Genomic DNA, 26,303 nt, shown 5'->3' on the forward strand with positions numbered 1-26,303 from the left:
TGCTGAGGAGTCTCTCAGATCCTCGTGAAATCAGAGATGCTGTGAAGTTATGGTTCATTTATGGTGCAGAGCAGGAGGAAAATGTGATCACCTGAGGTTACTGAGACTGACAAGAAGTGGACATGAATAAGGTGAGGCGAGTAAAGCGTTCCTACACAGAGGAGGAGAGCGAAAAGTATTAAAAGCCGAGCTCTGCAGCCATGTCTGTGTTCAGCGATTTATAACAAAGTGTTTCTTTGAACTCTTCAGTGATTACTCCTGCAGTGTTTACTCCTCGGCTTGTTTAGACAGGTAAGAGCAATGCTTTTTCAACTTGGCACTATATACACACCTGTGGACCTCAGTCCTCGTCATGAACAGCAGTGTGCTTTGTTTCGGAAGACAGAGAAAAGGAGCGTGAGGAAATTCACACACGATTGGACCTGAAATATTGAATTTTTCACACTGACTATAATCCTGCATCTGAAGGCTCAGAGTAATTAAATATTTGAAAAAAAAAAAAATGTGATTACGAAAAAAGCAGTAAAAAAGTGTGTTTCAAAAATGTAAACATTCTAAATTACTGCACCCAAGTTTCCAAAGTGAAGACATAAGTAAAGATCTGCTAATGTGAGTTATATATGTTTGTGGGGCTTACGAGTTATATACTAAAAAGCAGAAGACAAGAATGCCCAAGCACACTAGTGATTACTTTCCAAGACAGAACAAGAAGATGAGAACCTTTGGGAGAGCCTCTGGTGTGTGGACATCTCATGTCTTCCAGATTTTGCAGTACCTGTATCATTACGATAACCCCCCACATTTCCAATGTGGTATAACCCCACACGGTTAAAGCTGCCGGGACAGGCTAAAATCTTACTGACCAGCTTAAAGCCCCATATACTGTATACTGCATGATTTTGAAGCTGTCTTGGACTTAAGATCCAGAACGTGAAACTGTGATGGTCCTTTGTCGTACTGTGAGAGAGTTTCAAAGACCGCTGTTGTCACAATCTTGCCACCAAAGTTAAAAATGTTCCTGACAGTGTCAGAAATGTAGGATGACAGTGTATGTGCTGCGATCTACTAGCCAATGAAAATGCAACAAACATGACACAAATACAATTGAGACAAAAAAATTGCTTCAGTGGGTGTTTTGTGTCAAGTTTTGCATTTTGCAGTAGATCAGTGTTGCATAGTGTAATTTATAACAATTGCTAAAACAAGGTTTTTATTTCAGCAATAGATTCAATTATCAGATAAGTCTGATAGTGTACCTTTCCTTGCATAATTCATTTCTGCATAAAGTGTGCACGTTCTCCCCCCTTGTGTGTGGGTTTCTCTGGGTTCCCTGGTTTCCTCCCACAGTTCAAAACCATACATTTGGGGATTATGCAAATTGGACACTCTAAAGTGACCATGTGATGGATTGGTGACCTGTCCTGGGTGTATCCAGCATTTCACCCTGTGTCAACTGGGATTGGCCGCAGCAACCCCCCCCCCTTTTTTCAGATATGATTTACTTTATTTATTTAAATTCAAACATGTGGTCCCTATATTTTCTTTCCTTTGTGGAAAATGCAGCAAAGCTGCTGCAACACTGTTGAAAGGCACTTTAGTACACACAACAGTGAGCGAGTGCATCTGTGTTGATATGGCTGCGACAGCCAGAGCTGAGTCTGTCTCCAGTTCAGTGGTGCATTTACAGTCTGTCATAGAAAGCTGTTCAGTTCAGCCCAAATAAATAAATAAATACATAAAAAAACTAGCGATGCGCATTGGGTTAACAGCTTGGCAGCCTATTATTATTTATGGCCAAGTTACAACATGACTCAGCTACATGAAAGCTGAATCACTGGCGAAGAAATTCTACCGATGCTGAGGGTGATAATTCAATAAATTCATCTGAGGCAATAAACTACAAGATTTCTTTTACTTGTATCCAACAGCTCCAAAATTGGCTTTAGGCAGAAACATGCAGCTTTAGTCTTGACCTTTTAGCACAAGCACAAGTGTACATTTAAAACCTCTGCAAAGATCCACATTAACAACTTCTTCTTTTACGTCTACACATACAACCTTTTTAGATTCTCTACTACTTTCTAGTTAAGTTATAGATAAAGCAATGCCCCATTTTATCTGTCTGAGATAAAGATATTGTTGTCTTTAAAAAACGACATTGTGTATCAGTGACCATAACTAAGTGTGCATGACAGGGTGTCCATTGATCTCTGTGCTGATGAGGTTAAACTGATTAAGAGGGTTTCAATGCTGAGAGCAAGACCCCAACATAACAATCAGGTAAATAAGCCTTAACAGGCTAGAGATTCTTCAGCAGTGATCTATGAAATTAACTATCCAAGCAAGGATAAATGACATTATTATGGTGCATTATCATCACCATCCAAGGAGAAAGTGCAACAGCACCGGCACAGAGGCAGAGGGGCTCCATGAGCAGGCACAACGCCAAAGTCCTCCAGGGGACAAAACAACTGAGATAGATGGAGGTCGAAAACAACAGATAATGCAAAATATTTCAACAACCATAAATCTTTTTTTTTTTTTTTTCAAGCACTGACGTGATAGGCCCATTACTTTGGAGACCATATCTGTGATAACACTTGTGACACTACTGCAATATTTTCTCCCAGTCTGCAGTGAACTTTTACTGCTGTAGTTTTGGAGCAAGAGAAATGGCAGATCAAGACACTCTGCATGTGCAATTTTCTTATCGTTAGCTCCCCCCCCTCGATTCAAAACCCTTGAGTCTGAAAATGATACAGGTGGCGCGTTTGCTGCAGAGCGGGGAATCTCAGGGGTTGCAAGTTGAAATGAAGGGACAGGGTTGCCCTTGGATGTCATTACACTTCCATCGTCTTTGAGCAGTTTCCAGATACATGCATGACACATAAATTGATAGCTTTCCAATGAACACCGGCGCTCGCGCGTGTGACCGCACAGTTTGCATCTTCATGGGAGACAGTACAGTGCAGGGAGCTCGATTTCCATTTGGGGCGGAATTACTTGTGGTATGAGAAAGGGATTACTGAGACTTTCACAGACTAAAGAATCTAAATTGCTCGCTGAAGAATGTCAGATCTGTTTAACTTTTTTCCATTTTCAACAGAATATCACAGAATCCATCGCTGTCTCACACAATAATGTGCAATTAACAATAGAATAACAGCCTCGTGAGTGATTAAGTGGGTGATTAGTCATAATAAAACGACACAGATGATGTCATCAAATGAACACTGGGATATGACAATGGGACTAATCCGAGGGCAAATTTGACATGGGGAACAAAGGCATCCATTATCATCACTTGTTCCAATGAAGCAGAGATTGTCTAGCACAGAAAATAAATTCAGAAAGAGGAGAAATTACCTCAGGTAATCCTGCATTTTGCCTGTGGTTGTTTCATGAACTTAGAAATTAATGCTCACATTCCCCAAAGCTTTGAAAACGAAAGGATTATTCATTGTGATTTCTTATGTATAAAGTGATACTCTTCATTAATTCTGTCTTAACTGAGCTTGTGACAGATAACATGAATGCCTCTTTGCATCTGCCAATGTATTACCAAAGTTTATAATTAAAAATCTCATTATTAGAGTTTCAATGGCAGGGAGATAAATCAAGTTTGCTCCGTGCCTGAAAAGTGATTCAGGTCAGGTCAAGTAAAGTTTGTTCTGTAATCTTTCATCACGCGCACATGACCAGCAGCACTATCTTTAATTATTAGTCATCACAAATCATGTTTTAATACAAAGGTCGGCCAAATAAATCACAAGGTAAGTACATAATAAACTCTACTCTCGACTCTACTATGCACTAGGACTGTAAACACAGCGGTGTGAGTAATGTGTGTACAGGAAAACTTTCAATGTGCTGTAGCTTTGACACAGACTATAAGGGAGAGAAAAATCTCTAACCAGAATCCATTACAGATGATCATTACAATGATAAAGAGGATTCAGGGCACAAAGGTGCCAACCTTGGTGGATATGGTTGATACCGTTGTTTATGATACTCTGTTTAGCAGCGTCTTTTGACTGCTTACTCTTTTTGCCCTTGATTGGGCTAAAGCATTAATGAGATACAGAGACTGCATTTGCAAATCATCTTGAATCAGCGTGTGATTTTAATTCCATTTGAAAAATGACTTGTGGCTGCCAAAAGCCTTTAAACGCGCTTCACGGTCATCTCCTACACTAATGGATTAATCAGAAAAATAGTGTGCAGGAGTCTATTTTGTCACATCAATGTGAGTCGCTGAAGAATAAATGTCTAAATGTGCTTCGAGCTTTACCTTTTTTCGTCCCTGTACCATTCAAACTCTGGTGTGGGTACAGCGGTGGCATCACACTGCAGGATCCCCATGCGGCCCACCTGTGTCTCCGAGCTCTGGGTCTTCTTTATTGTCGGAGGGTCTGCAGTGGCACACATGACATACGTTACAAAGTATTATATATAATAGTATTTAGTGCATCATCGCTCATGTCATTTGGCAAGTGTGTTTTCTTCAAATTTCTTTTTCCACAAAGTGTTTGGACACCCTGATCGAGTGGATGTGGGTGCAATTCAAAAAAACAAATCTCCGCCATCGTTAAGTCAAGCACTTTTCACCTAAGGCTCATCGTCAATGTGAGGGTCTATCTCCCTTGCAAGGTCTTTGAGACACTAATCCATGCTTTATAACATCTTGGCTGGATTATTCTAATTCCCTGTATGTTGGTTTCGACTAGTCATCTGCACAGTGACTCCAGCTGGTCCAGAATGCTGCCGCTCGCCTTTTAACAGGAAAAAGAGAGACCACTTCACACAGCTCTCTCCACTGGCTTCCTATCCGTTTTAGGATTGATTTTATAAGTTTATTGTTGGCTTTTAAAGCTCTTAACAGTTTGGCACCATCTTAATTCTTGTAACTTCTTCTTCTTCACGTTCCATCCCGAGCTCTGAGGTCTAAAAAAAAAGGGCTGCTTTTAGAGGTGCCAAATTCCTGACCCAGGGCCATCTGGGCTTTTCTGTAGCGGCCCCTTAACTTTGGAACAAATTTTACTTCTATTTTTATCGATTTTATGTTTTCTACCTTTTATGTTGCTGTGCCTTTAAATCTGTAAAGCACTTTAGTCAACCTTTTCTTGTTTTTAAATGTGCTCGAGAAATAACGTTGACTTGACTTGACTACTGTTGTCATTTAATATTAAATTTCATCATCTCATTTGTGTCAGTGTATATTTAGTATGCTGTTTGACCGAGTTCGAGCAGTGCTCATGATTGGCTGTCTCGAGGCTTGCAGGAAGTGAGGAACAGAGACGGAGCTCATTCCCCAAAGGAGAAGAGGAAGACAGGCTTTACATTTGTAAGCCAGTGTGTGTCTATGTTGTGTTTTGAGAGGCTGGCGCTTGTTGAAGGTATTTTGAGAAGATCTAAGGTGACACGGAAAACGAAATCAAACACTTGACAGTACACAGAATAAACATGGGAGCGGGAAGTTGTGCCGCGGATTTTGCCTGCTAAAACTAAAGAAGTTTACTGAAATGTGTAATGTAATTCTTCCTTGAGACAGATTTCATAAAATTGTATATTCAAAATCAAAATTTTAGTTTAGACAAACCAAGAACATGAAACATGAAATAAGATTTTATGGTGGTCAGTGTTCATTTTGTGGTAGTGGCTACAAATAAATCAATGTATGGGCACAGATTAATACACAAAATACAACAAGTTTGAGGATGCCAGCTGAGGAGGCGGTCTCTGAGGCATCCTGCCGACAGATTGTGTGTGAATTTGTCATCCGATCTGTCACAATGGATTTTTGACCTGTACTTAGCTCAATCTGCACACAATAGGATCACTCAGGAGGGTAGATGTTAATACCAGATCTGAATGGAGTCACAGATTTGCTTTTCTTGAAACTACATTAATCTTATTGTGTGAAGTATATCTGAACAGGATCATCGACATAAGCTGAGGACATAAAGGAAGCTCTTTAATACCACAGCAAATCCTCTAGATTAAATGTCCCTGATAAGAGTAAACAAATAAAGCATCAAATGCATCGAATACGCTTAAGGAACTGAACATTTCTTCCTCATGCTACAAACAAAGTTTCATTTTATTTATAGGCACAAAAAACTCAATATAAATATATATAAGATCATATTCATCAAGATTTATCCTGATGATGAACACTGCAATGGCCTGAATAGATTTATATTAATTTTCCATTTAGGATCAAACCCTAATAAATGGTTTCGTTTTGAAATGTTTATCATTAATTTTATTTCCTCACAATCAGACTTGGCGACTTGAGTGCAGTTTAGGCAAAAAGCCACATATGCAATTTGTTCAAATCAAAGACAGTTGCCATGGGTGGAGACAAGATGTGGTGTCTCATGAGCTGTTCATCAACCATCGACAACATACACTATGTTAAAAGAAGAATCTTTAACAAGATGTAATTAGGCCATCTTGTCTTGAAAGTGTCTCTTAAACATCTCTAGGCTTGGATTCATCTCGAGAAGATTGAAGGATGCTCAAAAACTTGGAAGATGCAGATACTCGACATTTCTCTACCCTTATCTTTTAAGTGTATCTTCCTGGTGAAAGGCCTGACATGTAACGTGACAAGAATATTGATCAGTTTAGAATACAGCATGCACTGAAGCAAGTTATTACTTACAGTTGACAACCACATTGACGTATTTGACATCCGGCGTGGCGACGTCATTGCTGGCCTTGCATTCGTAACGACCTGCTTGGTTTCGCATGATGCCAATAATGTCCAGATACTCTTCTCCGTCCAACGGCTCTGCTGCAGAGAGGTGGAGGGGGCAATTCGAGGAGGCAGAAAGGAGAGGAACAAGGAGATAGGCAAAAGAGACAAAGAGAGAGGAGGGACACAGACGGCATTAATGTTGTAGCTGCAATCCAGTGTGATTCAAGAAACAAGAAATCTCTTCCAAAGTAAGAGAAAATACTCCTCTGATAACTTTTCTTAGCATGAAACTGTAACTATTTTGTCTTCGTCAAAATAGCAGAAAACTAAATGACAACTTGCAAATAATATCTAAAGCTGTGTTGTATTTTGTTTGCCTAACATTAAAACTAATAAATTGGATTAAAACCTTATACTTACCAAATATACACTTAATTTGTATAACATTCTTTTGCACATTTGCTATGAAAAATAATAAAAATTTGTCATCAAAAGTGATCATTGTACATTAGTAATTCTGTCTTAGATTTACTAGAATGTTTGCATTAACATACATATAGTTACCCATATAAATTTGTTCCTATAACCTATTTTACATATTATCGTTTTTAATTCCTTTTTTTTTTTCAATCTGTACACCATCATATACTGCCATATTTGTTTATACTCACTATCACTCCATAACCTGGTTGTTTTACACATACGGTTTCAATCTGTATATACTGCCATATTTACAGTCATAACAATTCGTAACACTTTTTTCACCTGCTTAATCTTGTATATAATCTCATATCTGTACGGCCATATTTATTCTTTTCATCATATTTGTGTCTGCACCTCACTGCTATGTGACGCCTGCTGCATTTTGTTACTTGTGACAAGTGCAATAACAATAAAGTTGAATCTAATCTAATCTAAATACGTGTGTTGCAGAAATGTCACATTTGATGGTAAATACTGGTATCAGTCATGAATATTTCTACTTGTCTCGTTGCCTGAAACCATGTAATTCATATTTTTTAGGGAAGTGGTAATGTTTGACCGTGCAGCACTTTGCTTGATGCACACTGACACTTACATTTCTCTCATAGTTGCTTTTGATTAAAAGGCAAATAATTGAGGCATCAACTTGATCTGCAGCTCGCTGCCATGCTCATAATCCATATCAGAGGTAATTTAAAATCTGAGTCGTGCAATGAAGGGAAAAACTCAGGCTGAATTATTCTAATGAACTCTCTAAGTCAATGTGCATTTAATATTCGGCAACTTGTTAAACTGTTTCTGCAAAAGCTTTTGTTACCAGAAGAAAGTTATCTGCAAATGTCACGTGACACGTGTGAACAGAGTGCAACCAAAACCACAGAGACTATCAGACTAATGGTTTCGTTAATTAGCCATTTGAAGAACATGTCGTCTCTGTGTCCTATCAGGAAAGGTCTCATACGTCTTACCGATTTGTGTGTGGATCAGTAAGAGGAAACAGCTAAATGTTTACTGGTAACTGGTAAGAATATGTGACAACATTGCACTGAGTTGATGGAAATTGATAATAAATGCAGCATAAGAAAAAAAAAAGATGAACATTTTGGCCTAATGCAAAATAAAATAATTGGAAATGTGCAATGGTGAAGATCTCACAGTATTTCTGTTCAAAATGAAACAATTATCTTCACTGAAGGGGGTGGAGGTGTCTCTAAGGACCCAGCAAATGTAATAACCACAATGATATCGACTGATACTTCCCTTAATCTAAGAAAATAGGGAATGATAAAATCTTGGCAGAGGGAATAAATTGCACACAGATCTCTGGGGGGGGGGTGAGTGGGTAAATGCAGTGTTTGTAACAACAGTAAATGTCAGTAGTCTCAGTTGTGAGAAAGTTCATGGTCCCAATGAGGCTCTGTAGGATCTTTGAAACCGAAACGCTGCGCCCCGAGATATAAACCAGCAACTTCATCCACTTTGATGTGGGAGGTTATAGTTGGAAAACAGCTGTTCTGCTTTGGTGAACACCTATAAGTGCTGCTCCATTTCACAGCATAAAGCCCTCTAAAACAACAGGTGAAAACACCCTAACAACACCAGGCTGACTCATGCCCGAGGCTCAAAACGACACTCACAATATCTACAAAAGTGGGCTTGAAAAATGAAAAGTGCTTGATGGAGATGGAGGTATGTTGATACTGTATTATTTCATGGTGATTGAAAGATCAGTGGGATCATGATCAAAGTCTAAACCAGATCATACTGGGCTCTCTCTAGACTTACTGCCAGACTATCATGATTGGAGTGGTATGATTGAGACTGTGTTGCCATGGAAATTCTATTGAAGCATAGTGTCTTCTTCAGTGCTTTGGTTTGGTGCCAGAGAGAGAGAGGAAGAGAGAGAGAGAGGGAGGGGGAGAGAGAGAGAGAGAACCACCAGGTGACTGCAAAGATCAAAGAATATAGAATGGGGGAGAGAAAATGGGAATGACAGATGAGACGAAGCGACTTGACTAGTTGTTTCAGCAGCCCAATTAACTGTCAGTAATCTCACCTCGAGCACAGAGAGCAGCTCAATCACAAAGGACGAATGGGAGTTGATGTATTGTCTGAAGAAACAAATGATTACAGTACAGCATTTCACACGTCTTTGTTCTCGTCCTCAGGAGAATAGAGCTTTGAGCTCCCTGCGCATGACGCGAGTACTGCGCATGTTATCTTTTTAATGAAGTGTAATAAAGATTGATTGGTTAATCTTTTGTAGGGAATTTGTTAGGGTTTGTGTGTACGTGAGCTGACGCACGCACACACACACACACACACACGCGCGCGCACACACACACGTACCCACGCCCGGTTTGAGGCGTAATGCCTGGTGAGTGCACTTCAGTGCTTCCCTTTTTTTGTTATCAGGAAGCACTGGAAGAGTAGTGACTGATTCAAAGTATGCACATCACAAAAAAAAACTCATGGATTCAAGGAATCAGGACATTTTCATGCAAATCTGTGTGGAGGAGGGAAAGTGGTTGATGCGCCAAATTAGGTAACTTGCCAATTTGTATTTGTTTGCTTAAAAAAGCTATGCTATAGCTCCACTGGATGTACACAATTTCATAACTTTAAACAAGCATAAATAAGCTTTGAGGACAGTAAATCTGCAGGAGCTGCACACTGCCGTGTCCAGCCCAAATGACAGGGACAATGCCACTCGGGCTTTAGACGGTGGCTCTTACAATGATTAAATTACATTATAACCACAAGAGCGAAAAACAACGATAATGTTACATGACATATCATCTTTTGTACAAAGTTTTCTTCATTCACACATTCCATACACGCATTCGTTTTTCTTCCAACCTTTCTGCTGGAACACTTGTTGTGGAGGCAAGCAAGTGTCACTGCAGCCTTGAGTTATTCTAACAATAGACTTCACAATGGGGAACTCAGCGAATATGTGGTATTGGCTATTTTTCTCTCAGAGGAAACAGCGTGGTAGCTTTAGAATAGCATTAAGTCGATTGCTTCAACAGATGGTTTATTTTCGTCTGCTCAACTGTGGCGTTCTGACAGATAAAACATCACCTCGGTAAAAAGTATTGAGTTAGGAAGTACGTCCTTCACCAAAATATAAATGATGTTCTGTCGTGGGTATCATCACTTGCATGGAGCGATGGGTTTGCAATAAAGATGGTGTCATAATCTTTTCCAGATTTTTGCCTGTCATAATTTTTCAAACGCTGTCCCATTTTATGGGCTGCATATCTAATTTTAGAAACGGAACCATTTTGTGATTATTGGAGGGAACCGCATGTCATGTCTGCTAAGAAGCGATGTTTGCTAAGTTGCTTGGAAACCACATCTTTTAAAAATAAAATTTTAAGGAGCTGTTATAATACTAAATAATAATAATAAAAATAGTGTCCCTAGCCATTATTATTTTAAAAACTTTACAAACATTAAAATGTAAAATGTAACTGTTTTTTATTGAAACGAGAAGTCAGTATTCTGTTTCCTTAAACCCACCTTTTCTATAGCAAACTCATAATGCTTTACTGCCATTCCCTAAATCGCTAGGAGATAGCCATTCTAGAAAGACAATGCACATACAGTAATTGCTGTCTGTTTCACACATTATTCTGCTGAAAGCCCTGCGGCCTGTGGGGTTTACAACAGCAGGCTTTTTGGAAGTGAAGTGTAGAGAGTGGAAGAGGCCTGGAAATGGAAGCTGTACACGCCTACAAATGCCTGCTGGATACTGAATTGCATTGCACTTGCAATTTTAAGTTTGTGTGGACAAACACAAATTTTACATGTCAATTAAGGACACTGCAGGTGTGAGGGACAGCGGTGGGATAGTGGGATAGTGGGGTACCAGCGCACATTGTGCAGGACTATTGTGCAGGACTACACGTAAGTACGTGCCCTCCCACCTCCCACAAGCATGTGAGGGGCCCAAAGACAGGAGAGAGCAAGGGAGAGCCAAATGATGAAGAGAGGTGAAATATGTGAATCACAAACCAGCAACTTCAGCTGGCAAGTGGATGGCGCTCATTTGCATACCCTCATGAATCATTCATCAGCATCACTTAACCACAGTGTGCAACGTAACATTTATTTTGCAAATGCTAATTTATGTTAAGTGTCTGATTTGTGGAAACTTCAGGTTAGAGTAGCATAAAAGACCAAGCCCCATTTATGTTTGTCTTTTGATTGCGTGACTGTGAAAGAATGTTCACTTGGCCATCAATGGACCTGTAACTCCATGTGTGGATGTGAGTGTGTTTGCATAGTTGGTTCTAGCTTTATCTAACACAGCCACACGGCAGCCATCTTTCTGACAGGAGTCGGTGTGATGTAAATGATGGGTCAACACATAATTACAGAGCAACTGTCCACATCAACACATTCTTTTTATCATAGCTAATGAAAAGATGACTGAGCTTGGAAACTCAATGAATAATTTCCTCTCATCTGACATTACTAAAAAGTGTGCTGACAATGCCAAACATGCCATGACATACAAATATCTATGAAGAACTTAAGAGTACTGACAGCTTAACGCAACACTGCACTGTATGTCTGACATTGATTTGAAATGTACATTTTCTCTTTAATGTACTGGAAAAAAAAAAAGAAAAACATCTGTCACATTTCGGAAAATGTCTTGCTCCCAGCTTCCTTTGAAATTAAAATATAACACAAAAATATCTTGGTGGTAACAACACAAGTTAAAGTTGTTTCTCTCACTGGCTGAACTGTCATGTCCTTGCATGCTCGGAAGCTTTACTGTTTATCCTCGAAGAAATCCGACAACATTCTTTTCTGCCGTCTGAGGACAAAAGCGGAACTTCCACTTCTATTCACAAGCCATTTGCTACTATTGCTGCTGCAGGCGGTGCAGAAATAACACAGGTGTTGGAGCCAAAAACAAGACGGCTGTTTATTTGCCGCTTCTTGAGCCGAAGAAATGATACGCACAGTGAAGCGGTGCGGCTGTCTGTTTTTTCCCCCCGAACAATGTCATTCCTCTCTCTATCTCATTTTCCTCACCCTTACATTCTTCCCCCTCAACTCCTTGGTTTCCTTTTGTTCAGCTTTGGGGTGGCTCCTCTTGCTGTGGCCACACACTGTACTGCTCTGTATTCTGTGCACATGTTTGTGCTATTCAAGTTGGAGACCGTAAAGTTGATGAATTGATGATAAAACAGAAAAGAGTTTAGTGATTAAATTCCAGTGAAGGGGAGTGGGGTTGTCTGCTCTTTCTTCTACTGATAAAGGGATCAAGCCTATTGTTGTGGGAAGACTTCTCATTACTATGTGGATACATTCCATGGGCTTGTGTTAGCCATGGAAGAACAGGCTTTATGTTGAGCAAAGTCAGGAACACAGTAAGACTTCTCCCTCCTCCATCACTATTTTCATCTGCCCTCTCTCCTTTCCTTCATCCGTCACGCGCACAGCAACATCCATGTGTGCATGAAAGGACACCGAGACACGGGCACGCATCATTCATACACTCCTTCACGTCACAACCTCACAAGGTGAGTGTGAGAAGTGAGACAGACTCAGAACAATGCTAGTGCAGCTTTTGCATGAGACGCTCAGTGCATGTCACCAAGGAGATGCACATTAAAGCAGATGTAAATGATTGTGTGTATGTGTGTTGTCAGTAGGCCAAGGATTGACCCATGGCATGTGCAGCAATCATTCAGTGTGACCATGGCAATGTAGTAGCTGCTTAATCCTGACATCTCCATTTATGTAACTGACTTTATGTCACTGCTCCATGTCATAATCTTAGAGACGTTTATACCTTTATATCAGTTGCAGTTCTGACTGAAAATTTTCTTTGACCTGTTTTGTGTGGGCTACAAGTCTAAACAACTTTCTTATCAACAGCAAAATATTGTAAGCAGAGCTGCCGCTTTCCGAATACAAAGCACGTGCCTCGTGTTGCGCTGGCGGCCACAATTTATGTGCAAATGTGGTGCAATTGTGCACGCCACAGTGTTCCCAGTGCAAGGTCTCCAAGCCATTGCTCACAAGGCCAGCAATTTGTCTGCATAAGCAGGAGAGAAAGGGGGTCTTTGTCATTTGCCGCACATATTGTTGCAACGACTGACAGTCCACGTCTGACCAATCACGGTCCAGAGCTGGGCACCAGTGCAGGTGAAGAGATGGTGACTAACACATTTAAATCTGGCACAAGCAAAAGTCAAACAAAAAAAACAAAACACAAAACAAGCAAACAGTTTTATACAGTTCAGCTGCAATTTACAACAAGTCCAGTTTCTATATTTTACCGCACTTTGTCTCTTTACATGTAGACTCTATGACAACACACATTTTAAGGGCTGCTTTTTCAAAATTAAGATAAACAGATTAGTCAGTATAATTAAAGAATATATTATAATATGTGTATGTGTGTGTGTGTAGTAATAATGATATAGTATTATTCTTGCATGAGTGTGATTTTTATAAAACTCTGAAGGCTGACACATGACCCTGCAAACTGATGCAATATTAGTTATTTTCCATAGCTTCATTTCACACCTCCACCATCCTTCTACCTTCAATAGCAAGCACTATTTTGCCATTAAAACCGTTTTTTGTCAAGGCTCTGCAACACTCCGTATACATAATGAAGGAGGCAAACAGGAGGTGTCTTTCTGTCATAAATGTGAGTGTGGCACTTGTCAGGTGTTCCACCAGGAGCCTGCAGGACAGTCCTCTTTTGCATAAACCTATGCTCGAGAAACGAGCACTGCTCTTCCGAAAGACTTTACCTCATTTGTCACGGATGCCAGAGACACATCACTCTCACAGATTATTTAGGGTGAGCTCTGGGAGCCACAAAGGCTAATGGCATATTATCCATACCCTGTACTTATTATTATTATACACATGTATTTTTCCAGAAATGTATTTAGATTTCTGCTTTAGGTTCACAGGTGTCACTGCTCTATACCTAGTGCGGCCCGGTATGACCACACAATTTTACGGAGGAGTTGTAATGGTGAGAGTGCAGTGTCGCCATTCTCATCTCCTCCTTCCATGTCCTTTCCTTGTGCAGCGATTCAAATCAGAAGCCATCGAGTTACAAGTTCCCCTCTCCTTCGGGCTACTGCCTCCCTGAGAGGCTGTGAGACTCGGGGGCTCTAGAAAATTGCTTATGAACTACAAAAAAAGTGCTGAGTTTCTGTAGAAATGGTGATTTTAAACAAGTGTTAGCTATAGTGTTCAGCCAGCCCAGTGGTGACTGCACCTAATGAGGCTGGGTAGACATAGGGCAAGCTGTGCTCATGACGTTCTGCACACAGTGTGACAGCAGACTGATTTCAGACCAGCTGCTGATGATGCTGATTGTAAACAAACACATGGACAGTGATAGTCAGCAGATCTGAGACCTGCTGAGAGATGGATGAGCAGCTGTGTTCTCTTGCTTTCCAAAAGGCTGATGTTAAACTCGCACATGCAAACACACACGCACGCACGCACACACAACTGGATACGTGGAGCACAAGGTTTGACCTGGGTTGCTCTGACAAGGACCTGTCACCGACTACACTTCAATCTCACAAGCAGCAGGATTGTCAGCTACTTTCTGTCACTGGCAGGTTGGCACACGATGATGTGTGGAGTGTGTGTGCCTCCTGCCTAATCTGCTCCCTCACTCCATCTACACAGGAGTTACATTACTGAGACACCTATGCATCTCCATTCTTGCCCGCTCCACTCCCTCCAGAGAGACAGAGATATATGAGTGCATGTTGTGCTGCTGCACTCTGTAGCTCCGAGTCGCTCCCCAGACAGTGAGATGAGGTGTAGAGAGGACAACTGAAGTGACTGTCATCCTCTGTTGAAGTAAGAGATGGAAGGATGATGGAAAGAGGAGGAGACAGGCTGAGTGTAAATGAGGAAGAGGTAGACAGAGCGACAGCCGAGGATGGAAAGACAAAGAGTCACAGGCAGGAACAGGGAGAGTGGATTTCAGACAAGGTGACAGTCCAAGGGAGACATTCCTGAGCCCGGTCTTGGAGCATGGTCTCCACAACTGAACTCAATGTAGGAGGAATGTCAAGGGTACTTAGTGTCAAGCCTCTACAAGGCTGCCCTGCCAAGAACTGTTATAAAAGGGTTATGACTTTAATATTCAGCCGGATCATATACTATAGGAGTGTGGGCGGTGGTCCAAATCAATTCAATTGAGCAGATGTCTTTGTTGCCACAAAACTATGGTGACAGATTCATGGCTTACCATTTACAGTTAGCTGACCACCTTAAAGGTTCACTGTGTTGCTCAAGGACACCGCGACAGTAAACGTGGCTGCAGGTGATGGGAGTTGAGGAAGTTAAAGACTTGATATTTTGGCTACCAGATACTCCTCACAGCCATTTGTGCATTCAGCCACCGGAGAGAAGCATCAAGAATAAATCGACAAGGCATCTTTATGACTTCAATTTAAATCATTAGTGTCATATGTTCCCCGCAAACTCCACAGACGGACAGATGTGTCTGTCTTTGCTCGAGTGAATCTGAGGTTCACTGTGGTTGTTCTCCCTGCAGCGCCAAATGACTGACAAACTCGATTACACCAGAGAGGTGAGAGGATCTGGAATGCATAATTGAACATTAATTAACTACTAGAGTTACCATAACTAATGATAAGAATGATTGCACATCTAATGAAACTGGCCATTTGCATACTAAAATGTGGTCTTGCTCTTTCTCTTCATCTCTTGCCTGTTTGACGTCTTTTATTTCCACTCTTTTCTTTTTCCTTTTCTTCCCCTGAGGATAGCATAACTCCCACCAGTTCCACCTCTTTTGAGCTCTGTGTGGGTCCTCCTTGTTTCATGGAATACCAGAGGCAGCCAGAGGGCATGTATTTTTCATACTTGTCTGACTTCTATTTTGGTGGTCTGAGAGGCACGCAGTGTCGAATCCTGTGCTTGACTAGTGGCTCTATTTCCCTGCCCTCATGGCGCTCGATGGGGCGCTGCCACTCTCCTCCCACCACCCAGGAACTCCAGTCTCTGACCTTAAGCTACTCTGGGGAAGTTAAAAACAGTAAAGGACTCAAGCAAGAAATCAGCTTCCTTTAGAAAACAAGATGCTTAAAGGTCCAGAGCAGAAAGGAGGTTTTGGACAGGTCGTGCACTTTCTCCTCGCCCCCTCTTATGTCTTCACACCTTCTTTCAATCCTGCGGAATATCCCCTAACCACTGCTCCCTATCCTGTCCTGTCATGCTCTGTTAATCATTGGCTTCCCAAGCCAGAGCAATGAGCTACTCAATATTCAATATTCATAGTCAATATTCGCAGCAGTGTCCACACAGACTGAGTGCTGCAAGAAAAAGTGTATTTCCACAGTCTCTTCCTGAGCTAAAGTAGATGTCATAATGCTTCAGTCACTGTTTCTGCCTGATATCTTCAAGGTTTCCTGTGCTATAGTCAGTGACTATGGTCAAAGGACTCCATTAATGAGTCACCCATGCAACAGGAACATGTGGCAGATGTTTTTTTTTTTGTTTTTTTTTTCATCCTGTGGTTTCTCAGCTGGTCATCTGGTAAACTGAAGGGAGCAGATACAGTCGATATTATTTTTCACTCTACTCTGTTGCTTCACCTGCAGAGGAACTATAAAATAATAGCAACACTTAGTCTCCTGATGAATTGCATAGACGAAGGGGATCCAGTTAAAAGCCATTAATGCTTATTGATTTATAAGAGCTATCTTCTCATCAGAGCCAGGTCGATGAGTCAGAGGATTTTAAAGCTTAGATAAAACTGAATAACAGGAAGTCCACCAAATTAAGTGAAAAGACACATTGATTCTAGGTGCTCTATAGAATGAAACATGGAAGCCTTCGGTGATAAAAATAAATCACAGGTGAAAAATAGATTTTTGATGTATGACTGATGTTTACGCACAAAAGTATTGAGAAGACACTTGAAATTATAAAAGGATAAAATCAAAGAACCTTAATCTGTGTAAGAGAACAGTGTGCATGTTATTGATTCAATTAGAAAGACTGTGACATTTAAATGCTAATATTTTCTCCTATTAAAGATAATGGCGAGTATTATGTGATTGTGGTAATTCCTACAATTTGCCCGTTTTCTGCTTTAGTAATGCAAACTAGGCAGCAAAGAAAGTGCTCCAGGTGAACTGGTGCATGAACCACATTAAGTGATGTATTATGAGAGCTCTGCAGGATTCTCCCACATCAGTCCCACAATCCCTGGATTACTAATTGTATCTCCAAGAGGTGCAAGCAATAACCTGCAAGCAATAACCTACCTGACACTGTGTCTCTCTGACAAACACACAGCCTCATTTGATGTTGTCTACTAATTGTGTATATTATATACACACTGTATATGCTATATAGACTTCACAGAGGATATTGCTCTCTACATTTATATTCCAATCTATACAGTGAATCAGTTTGTCGTTAATACATTTAACTCAGTAAAGGATGATGACAGACATAACCAGTGTCTCTACTACAACTCTCTCTTCCAACTAACTAACCAACAACCTGGAATGAAATACAACTTTTTGTCCACTCCAGCATTAGAGCCATTATCTGGCAACCAAACTGCATGGGATTGTTTTGGGTTTTTACTTCAAAGCCCCTGGTTTTGTAGTCTCCAGTTTTTGTAAACTGTGTTCGTCCCTTGAGTCTCATCCTTGGTGAAAATTACATTTCAAGTGTTTGGAAACATAATAAAACCTTGGCGTTGAGTTCCATGTACATGGTAGAGTCTGTTGGTTTTGTAAATGGAGTGAAATTATACAGCTTTTCACAGCTCCCTTAGTCTCTCTCTGAGACATTTTGGGTTCAGTGTGGTGGTCAACAATGTGATTATCCACAAGAGACCTTTTTCCTGCTAAAACATTTTTGATCTTTCTGTTCAAAAATCAGTGATCACAGGGTTAAGTAATTAAACTATCAAACTGACATCAAACCAGTTGACCTTTTCCTCAGCTTTTCCTCAGCTTTCTCTACTTTAAAGTAAAGGTTCCAAAAAGCAGATGAAGGACAGAAAAATAAAACGTTTGGACGGTGCATATTCTGCAAGCGGGATATACAGCACATATACACACAGGAGGAACTGTTTGCTCAGAGTAGTTGCTGTAGTTCATCAACATAGAGGGTGTAGCACACATCATTTTCACTGGGGCTTCTAGAAATATGAAAAAGTCGCTGTGTCTTCATTCTTCAAACAATGAGAAACAGTTTGTTCTTTTGTCAAGGGCATGCAAATGCATTTCCATGAAACAATTTCTCATTGAACACAAGTCAAGAAAGACTGCCAGGAGGAAAGGGAAAGAAAAAGAAAAAACGGAGGATTGTCTGTCTATCTGTCAGAGCAACACAATCAGGATGACTATCATTAATCTGAAGAACTGTTGTTTCCTACAACTTATAATAAGACACGCCCGTAATTAAAGGAACATGATCTTTAGGAATGTATTTGTGATTAGGTGATCTAGGCTGCTGATTTTGTGTGGTCATTCACTATTGACAAATTGGCAGGTTTCATATTTGGTTTAGAGCTTGGGATGCGATTTAAATAGGTGACAGGTTTTGTGGGCAGGGTGACAGTCTCTGAGAATAATGAGGTCACTGCAAGGTTTCATAAACCTAGAACTCCAGGGAATATGGAGATGTGGAGATTATCTTGCATGCGAGTGCCATCGAACTTTCACTCATCCGTGAACAGCAACATGTGCACGAAACTACCAGTCTGTATTTGCATACTCATACAACAGGCTCCTGAGTGGCCTTTGAACTCCTGACACCAATGAAGGCTGTCAAATAAAAGCTGTTTCCAAGATTTGGAATATTTCTGATGAATCCATTTTTGCCATAAGTGAACAAAATAACAGCCACAGTAAAAGTGTAATTATCCTTAAGTGCAACCCTTGACCTCATGACACCAATGTTCTGAGTTTTTCGTGGGTTTTTTTCTACATGTAAATGGCAAATGGTGACTTATTGCTAATTTGAACCACTTCATGAACCAGGTTAAGTTAATAATTCGTCAAATACTTCTGCTTGTACTTTGGTTCATTCAATGAGATGCATGACTTCATGTTTTATGTGATAATATAGGTGATAAAATAGGGGAACGTGTGAAAGTATCGATAGTGTTAGGTTTGATCCACGAGACTTGAACTCGAATTCACATGCTGCACAATGGCAACTCTTGACTTGACTTATGCCTTGGACTGATATTTTGTGTTTTGCGAACATCTGTGGGCGCAGCGAATAGTTGAGAGCCTCACTAGCTGAGCAAAGCGGCGCCTCCACCCAGGCAAGCGAAGGCGTGAAGCAGTGAGACCACAGGCTGCCAGACATCATTATCTCTCTCAGCAGTTCCCCACATATTCTCAAACTGGGTTAGACTTATGGATTCTGGGGCGAAAGGCACCCACAATAACAACACCAAAAATAACAATAGTGGAAAGTGTTTTCAAATAGAGGCTCAGCGAACACATGTGCCCATGTACACGTAACGGGATCCAAATCCGGCAGGATGTTGACAGGATTTTCTTTCTGCCGACCAGTTTCAATTTCTATATATTCCATCTTTTAGTAAAGAACACATGCTTGTCAAAGGTGGTCTGCCCACTACTTTAAAACACAGGAAAAGTAAATGGTGAGAGAAAGAACAAAGAGTACAGAAAGACATTCTCAAAACTTGCAGAGGTGTATGTAGCGGTCTAAAGCAGCTTTTATCATCCACTGTGGATATTGCTTTTTCCATTTTGCTGTATCCACATTTCATTTCATTTCCTTGGAACAAAAGCTGTCAAACCCCCTAAAAGAGCTTCAGCAAAAATAATGTTGTGAGCCATCTCCAACCTTGAGGAGTCTTCCTTGCCACAGATGTGTAAGGCAGCCAGTTAGAGCCATATGGCTTGCAGGATTAGTCTTATAAAAATCACTCAACTCTAATGAAAACGGACAAAAGAGGCAAATACATCTACACATGTATTTCAGCTTCAAGGTGCAGAAGCAGCAGATATATGTTTGATGAATCATGTCTGGATAGTGACAAAACAATGCCATAATTGATAAAGACACACACACACAGAATGGCTTTCAATCTAAACACAGCTGTAATCAAACGGAGATGTTGTCAACTTGAGCATCTCCGCTAATCAGCAGTCGTGTACAATTCATCTTCTCTCAGAAATCAGCTTCAATCCCATCACTTCAATCAATGAAACCCACACATATGGAGTGATGAATCAATATTCCAGTTCTGATGGTCTGTACAAACTATGTCCACGTGGCAGCAGATGTTGGTCAGAACACACAGAAAAAGGCACTTAGTAGTTATACATATTGCTGTACATATTGTTGCCTGTTCAGGTGCTCATTAAATTCAGTCAAAGTCGTGTAAAGCCTCCATTGTCTTATCACGATACGATAGATGGGTATCGCATTATTAAATGATGACCAAATGAAATGGGCCATCACCTTGAATATAAATATGAATTTCTATTCTAACATTGTGGTCTTTTAGATATTCTGATGGAGAAATGCTGCGATTCATTCATTCATTCATTCATTCATTCATTCATCTTCTACCCCTTTATCATCTACATGAAGGTCGTGGGGGGCACTGTAGCCAATCCCAGGTGACATAGGGGGAAAAGCGGGATACAACCTGGACAGGTCGCCAGTCCATCACAGGGCCACATAGACAAACAACCATTAACTCTCACACCTACGGTCAATTTAGTGTCCAATTTGCACACGGCAAGAGAATGCAAAACGTGCAGAACGACCCTTATTCGGATTGAGTCAAGAAACCTGGTAAATGCTACATTATATATTTAAATGCAGTTATACTGTAATTACAAATATTAGTATTTCTGACAGGATCTCCCAACCAGAATTTTCTATTTGAGACAGCTGTTCATTACGAAGAGATGAATATGGACATCACTGTCCTCAGAGAACAAAAGTCAGGACCACAAAAGTTAACTGTCATCCTTTTTTACACTATACCACAATAATAACAGAGGAAAAGCCAAGTTCATTGTGGCTGTGGTCCCAGCTGTGAGTACTCACAGTACTGACTACTGAGTACATGCTGATAAGGATCATGGCTGGGATGATCTCATCATAAAAGATCCATTTCATAACTGTGTATAACTTCTGTTACCAAAACATTCTATGTGTTGCCGCCCCCAGACTAACCCACACGCCTCGGGTGAGCTCGTAGAGCTTTCTGAAAGGACAATTCTAATGGCACTTTTCCACTACATGGTCCCAATACTACTTGACGCTTTTTCTTTGCTTTTCCGTTAGCAATTGTACCTGGTTCTTTTCTTAGTACCTGCTCTGGCAAGGTTCCAAGTGAGCTGAGTCAATACTTTGCATGGTGTCATCAGACGCTGGAAGAGGCATAAGCAAGATGTCCGGCACAAAAATCTAACCGAAAATTACAAACTGTAGATCAATTAAAAAGACTTAAAAAATCCTGAGAACTTGCTTTAATCTCCAACATTTAGCAAAGAAATGTCTAAAATCACAATATTTAACAGAGGAATCTGGTGTATTTAGCGACAGCACCGCTGAAAGCCTGTCGTCGCGACCAGCGAGCTGAATCACGACCCCCTGCCGCTGTATTTCAGTTCAGTGATTGTGTCTGTCGGAGTCTGTGTTCCAGTCATGCAGGAAGTACTGAAGACATCTTTTTAATTAACTGATTCTTAGGATTCAGTACACTGAAAATCACTGCTTTATAAGTCACTCGTTTGTGTGTTTGTCAGGTATAAAACAAAGTCAGGGCAGTTTCAAGAAGGCTGTGGATAACATGCAAGCTGACCAGTTGCATTTATGTTTGGTATCTAGGATAAAAAAAAAAATATTTGGCATTTCTGCAACTGTTGTAATACATGAGGTTAGGAATAAATCAAAAGGAGGTCCAGATAAAATTAAGTAGACTTTTAGTGTCTATGAAAAAAAAAAAATGAGAAGGAAGAAGCTCTAAGAGCCATTCTTCATACGCTTGAGATGGTTGCACCGTGCCAGACTCCTGACGAAGTAAGAATAATGGGACATCAGTGAAGTGCACCAAATGTTGTGAGAACCTTAAGCAAAGTTACTGGGGATACATCTTGCTGATTGTCTAAAAGTTGAAGTTATTGTAAGCCCAGGACTACTCCTTTGTTTTTAGCATTTAGCATATTTGAGTACATTTTAAGAACATCTGTGACATTGATAGTGCTGCTGCTTATGGAGCAGCTCATGAATCATAGCATTCAGATCATCCCAGTGAGGGAGTTGCTCCATAAGCAAATCCAATATCTGAAGATGCAAAGAGAGTCTATTTAGCAAGTGTGAGATGTACTGTTTGTTTCAGTGTGATTAAATAGTGACCTACAGGAAATCTTTTTGGTAAAATGATAATATGAAAACCTTAAAGCTGTTTGTGTTTGCTAATGCATGTCAAAGATAATCATATTCATTTACATAGCATGCACTAGTAGAATATATGTCCAGGGAGAGAGTTCCTTGTTTAGAATGCTTAGAGAGATGCAGGATTCATATCAGGACCAACTCTGGCAGGTCAACGGCCACACATCCAGACTGACATTCATGATAATAAGTACTGAGTGGGTGATTCTTACCTGAGGGGTTAAGCAGCCGCCAGGTTATTAAAGGGTCCGGTCTGCCACTGGCCAAACAGCTGAGTGTCACGTTACTGCCCTCATTCACTATGATGTCGTCTGACACCTTGTAGATGCTGGCTGGAACTGGAGACATGAGAGAAATGACATCAGGGTTAATAAGGTGAGTATATGACGAGCAGAGTGTGCTTCGCTATACACGGGTCAACATGAGAGATTGCATGTGAGTTTGTGAATGTTGTGGTTTTTACCAGTGTCATATTGATTTTTTGAAACCTAAAAAGACCATATTTAGAGGGTGGGGCTAATGAATAAGCAAGGGGTACAGTATATCTTACTGATTCACACCATAGATATGATCTAAATTACACACTACATTATTGTTTATTTTATTATACATGGTGCCATGGCTTTACTTTTTTTTACAAAAGCTAAAATGACTACTTCAACACATGGGTTGCCTATCCGGCAGCTGTATGTCAGAAATAAGACAGAAATCAGAGCAGACACACTTTCTCTTTCAATCTCTGCCTGTTGCTGGCACAACAAAATGAATCAAATTGGCTTGATGTTTATAAAAAATAATACTTGACAGTGGGGCAGTTATATGTGTGTGTGCACATGAAAGTGCAGCTCTGTTTCAGTGTTTGGGAAACTTTGACAATGAAAATGACCCGTGGGCCAATTAGCATCTAGTCTAGTGTTCAGCACTGGGTGGGCAATATGAGCTTAAAATTATAACACAATATCAATATCCCATCATGATATAAAGATATTCATGATGATATTTCACAGAATTTCTAAGTAAAAGTGCTTGTTTTGTTATTGACACTGCATACTTCACAATAAAAACAACAACATAAATTTAAAAAAAAGCAAAGAAGTTAGTTAATATTTAGTATTATATTGTGCCACACACTGTATTTCAAGTGAGTGGAGGTATAAGTCGCTTAAGCGTGCGACTTAGGGGCTCTTTTTGCATAACATGAAGTATTGTGTATGATTTATACATCTTTCTCCAAAACACACATTTTTACACCACACTGGACTCAGGAACTTGCTTGTTTACCAGCTGCTTTACTATAATATAGGCTATAAAGAGAAGAAACTCACAAACACAAGCTGACCTTGATTCTCTCATATGAAAGGAGGAGTTTCAAGAAGCGTCAGAAATCCCTTGCTATTCCAACTACTGCATCACTCAGAGATACTTTGAGTAAACTCTCTCAACCTAGGATCCAAATAAGCAATTTAATCTCCTGCCCCGGGAGCGGAGCTCATGAAAGCTCATCGCAGCTCTTGTCTTGTGGGACAAACCAGACACCAGGCACTGACTTTAAACACACACTGTGAGAAAATAAGTTTTTTAATACAAGACTCGACATTTTAAAGGTGAAATGAAAAATGTTTGTGTGGGTGCAAGCGCGTGTTGTGAAACTGATGTTTAAAGTAAGACTCTCTGGTCTTGATGCAGTGTTTTATGATCATCCTGCCTCACGATCACTATCTACCCCTCACCGCCTCCTACTGCTCTCACTCGTGTACAAACAGGGACCGAGAGGGAAATAGAAACCTTAACTCTGAGGACAAAAAAAAAAAAAAAACTCTGATGAATTAAGAAGGTACAGTTCGCTTTAAAGTGAGTCAGCAGCTAAGATGCAATCAATCATGAAAGATGCAGCGGGCATACATCACTGTTTTCACAAACTGTGGGTGAAGGGTTTGGGATAACGTATCGTGTATGCAGATATGCAGAGGTACAAATAATGATCAATGGGTCTTGAAAATGATGAATGTTGGAATAGGCGTAATGCAGGACGAATGAAGGAAGGTAACAGTTATTTTCCTCTGCACCTGTGATATGTGGGTTTAGTCTTCTAATTTCAGCTACATGTGCATGCGTGTGTCCCGTCTGCATTTTTATGGACTTGACACACGGGCAAGGTCATATTGCTGCGATAAACCCAATCACTCCCAAAAAACACTAATATTTATTTATTTATAAGCAAAGTTTTAGGTATAAACTAACAATCATAGTGCTTCTTAAAATTGGTAAAATCAATTCAACTGCATAGCTTAGTTAAGGTTTTAAACCACTGTGCGAAATACAGGAGGCTCTGGGGCGGTTAGACCCCCCTGATTAACACTCGAGACCCCCTGAAAGCCTCAAAGGCAAAATTTGAGGGGGGTCTAAACTAGGGCTGGACGATTCATTGAATTTTATTCATGATTTCGATTTTGACTTCTCCTGATCATAAAAACATTATAATCAAAGAAAAAACGATTACAAACGATACAGCGCGGCGTGTATGTTAATTCCTGTTCTAGAAAAACACTTTGAATGCACCAGTGTTACGTGCAGCTGCAGCAAGCGTGAAACATGTGTGGATCAATAATATGAGGAGCGAGCGATTGAAAACATGGCAGAAAGGCAGCCTTTGATTGAGAAGAAAGGTAGGACAATATCAGCTACCTGGAAACACTTTGGCTTCAATTTGACGGACATTGAGCAAACGGAAATTTTGAAATCAATGAATATCGTGTCTACTAATCATTATTTCAATATCTGTCAAAAATAATAGTGACTAATATTTTTGCCATAATCGTCCAGCCCTAGTTTCAACATGTTACAGTGAAAAAAGATCTTTGTAATTTAAGTTTTACATATATGATCAACATACATAATACACTTTGCATGCTTTCTTATCCTTTCATACCAGACAAAATGTAAACGATTTTATTTGTAAATTTATATTTTTAATGTTTTAATGAATTGCTTTCCAAATGGCGCTGTGAAAAAGGCCCAGACAAGCCCACATCTGACAGGGAAAATAGCCAATACTGCAGCGTGGCACCTGGGGTGGTGAAACAGTATTGACCAACTAATGGGAGATGGGACCCCCTGATTATTAATGGGTATTTCGCACACAGTGTTAAACCATTACCAAAGTGGCATGTTTCTGTTTTCCTATAAACTACATTTCAATGATTCAGCATGCAATTGAGGAACAGTATCAAAAGCCCACAATTGAATGATACTTTACAGTCACCATTTTAGAATATTCTTTGGCAAATACATTTTTAAACCTTTAATGGATGAAATATTGAATATTACATTTTCATTCATTCATTCGGCCTCACCTTTCAAAACACTGTATCCCTTCCATCATTTTATATTCATGAATAAGACTAATTTAAAGGTCAATCTTCAATCGACCTTAAAAAAAACCCCATCAACAGTTGTTTCTGAAAGAACAAGTTATGTCAGAGCAAATATAAAGAAGGTTAAAAAAAAGACTTTAACTTGAAGACATCATTGAATGACTCAAATGGGAGCTGACACTGCTCAGCACCTCTGTCTGTTTGTGTTGTCAAAGTAAGAGAAAAAGACTTCCTTAACCATCTGATTTAGTTCACGAGGAGGAAATAGAAGAATGTTGCCAACATTTCAA

The 26,303-nt window shown here is 40.1% G+C and overlaps 1 protein-coding gene across 1 annotated transcript in view; it reads right to left on the bottom strand.

The window, feature by feature from the left end:
• lsamp (limbic system associated membrane protein) overlaps window positions 1–26,303 on the bottom strand; it is a gene marked incomplete at both ends in the record, with an annotated part of 186,018 nt that overhangs the window by 4,754 nt on the left and 154,961 nt on the right. The window contains 3 exons of the mRNA XM_083886122.1: window positions 4,292–4,412; window positions 6,668–6,799; window positions 22,852–22,977. Coding sequence (XP_083742248.1) covers window positions 4,292–4,412; window positions 6,668–6,799; window positions 22,852–22,977 — 379 coding nt within the window. The remainder of the gene's footprint in view (window positions 1–4,291; window positions 4,413–6,667; window positions 6,800–22,851; window positions 22,978–26,303) is intronic.

Source organism: Microchirus variegatus (genome assembly GCF_963457635.1).
Source record: "Microchirus variegatus genome assembly, chromosome: 3".
Classification (NCBI taxonomy): Eukaryota; Metazoa; Chordata; class Actinopteri; order Pleuronectiformes; family Soleidae; genus Microchirus; species Microchirus variegatus.